This window comes from Propithecus coquereli, unplaced genomic scaffold, assembly GCF_000956105.1.
Source record: "Propithecus coquereli isolate 6110/MARCELLA unplaced genomic scaffold, Pcoq_1.0 Scaffold197, whole genome shotgun sequence".
Lineage (NCBI taxonomy): Eukaryota > Metazoa > Chordata > Mammalia > Primates > Indriidae > Propithecus > Propithecus coquereli.
In genome coordinates, this window is record NW_012144633.1 from 503,346 (window position 1) to 504,833 (window position 1,488).

General features: G+C 37.9%; 1 protein-coding gene across 1 annotated transcript in view; it reads right to left on the reverse strand.

Moving 5' to 3' along the window:
- The window catches only part of SPAG17 (sperm associated antigen 17), a 281,081-nt gene that overhangs the window by 102,324 nt on the left and 177,269 nt on the right, over window positions 1-1,488 (reverse strand). Inside the window, exons 18-19 of the mRNA XM_012643425.1 lie at window positions 1,323-1,488; window positions 212-333 (exon numbers count right to left, since the gene is read on the reverse strand). Of these exons, the coding sequence (XP_012498879.1) occupies window positions 212-333; window positions 1,323-1,488 (288 nt within the window). The remainder of the gene's footprint in view (window positions 1-211; window positions 334-1,322) is intronic.

Sequence of the window (1,488 nt, forward strand, 5' to 3'; positions counted from 1 at the left end):
ATATGAGTGTGTACCAGCTAAACTCCAGGCTGGCCTATGCCTTGCAAAGACATTTATAATAGAATAATATAAAGTCTGAAAATGCTGAACATGGTGCATAAATGAATTTCAGTAGACACATCGACAGTCTCACCTATCACACTCAGGAGTACAAGTACCCATAATTATCTGAAATGTACTAATATCTCTCAAGCCATTAACCAGCTACTTTCAAAATGTACCTTTTTCAAACATTGTCTTTTCGACTTCAATCTGCCCTCCATCAGAAGGATACAGATAGTAATTTGTCCCTGAGATTTGGATGGGTATATTTCCCATATTATATCCTCGAAACTAGAAGAGAAAACATCATGCTTTGAATGTGGAAATGCAATTGACAAAAATCAACTTATCAGCGTTAGCCAATTAAAGTTGCCGTAGCTTAATTTCTGCTAAATGATATGTCTGTCGCTTTGCAGACTCAGAGGTCAGTGTCCAAATTGCTTTTAGAACCTTCGATAGTGTTACAATGACAGGCCACGTTAAAGGAGGTCTATGATTTTAAATTCTGTTCACTGGAACATCCTCATAACCTAGTCCAAATCAAATCACTGTATTATTGTCAAGGCAGTTCAAAAAGAAATCAAGTTCTCATTCATTGGCTACAAATTTTCTGTTTAAAGTGAACTGCTATACTGAGGAGTGTTGACACTTTACATTTTAGGAGGTCATATGGAAAGGACATTCTTTACTGTGTTGCTAACAGAGTTCCAGGTGATTCCCAATGCATGCTAAAACTTGGGAACAATTGGTTTGGAGAAGTAGCTACGAAGGACAGGGGCTATTACTTTTCTTTCCATTTTCTCCCATTAGGTTTTCCTCATGATAGCCACAGCTACCTGAGGGAGAATTTGCAAAGGAAGGTTTTACAAAAGCATAGTCACCGGAAGCATGGGTGCCTACAGAGAGACAAGCAAATGTAGCCAGCAAGTCCCCCATTATCTGAGACAGTTAAAGCCAGCCTTTGTGTTCATGTTGACTTATTACAGTAGCTTATTTACATATACCTAATTGAATGCTTTTGTGTCAATTTTCCATCTTTAGTGCCCTTAGTAACCTAGCTTCATGGCACTCAGGTGTTCTTATCTTGGTGATTGACTACAAAGAAGGTTCTAGATATCAGAGAGTGGGATACAGGTTTGAGCTCATTGATACCAGAAGAAACTTAAGGGCCTTCTGTGGTGGTAGTGAAGATAAGAGAATTTTAAGTTTCCAAAGAATCCATGTTTTCCCAAAACAGTTAGGAATAGCCCAAAGAGACTTTTTAAGAGAATTGATTTTACCGGGTAAACTATCTCAGGTTCTGGTTGCTGGTGGGACTCCTCTATTACTTCTTGGCTCTTTATTTGTTCTTCTTTAGATTTCTCCTTCAACAAAGATTTTTTCCTCAAAACTCTACTATCTTCTTTCTCTTCCTTATCCTTGTCTTTCTTTTTACCAGCTTCTTTA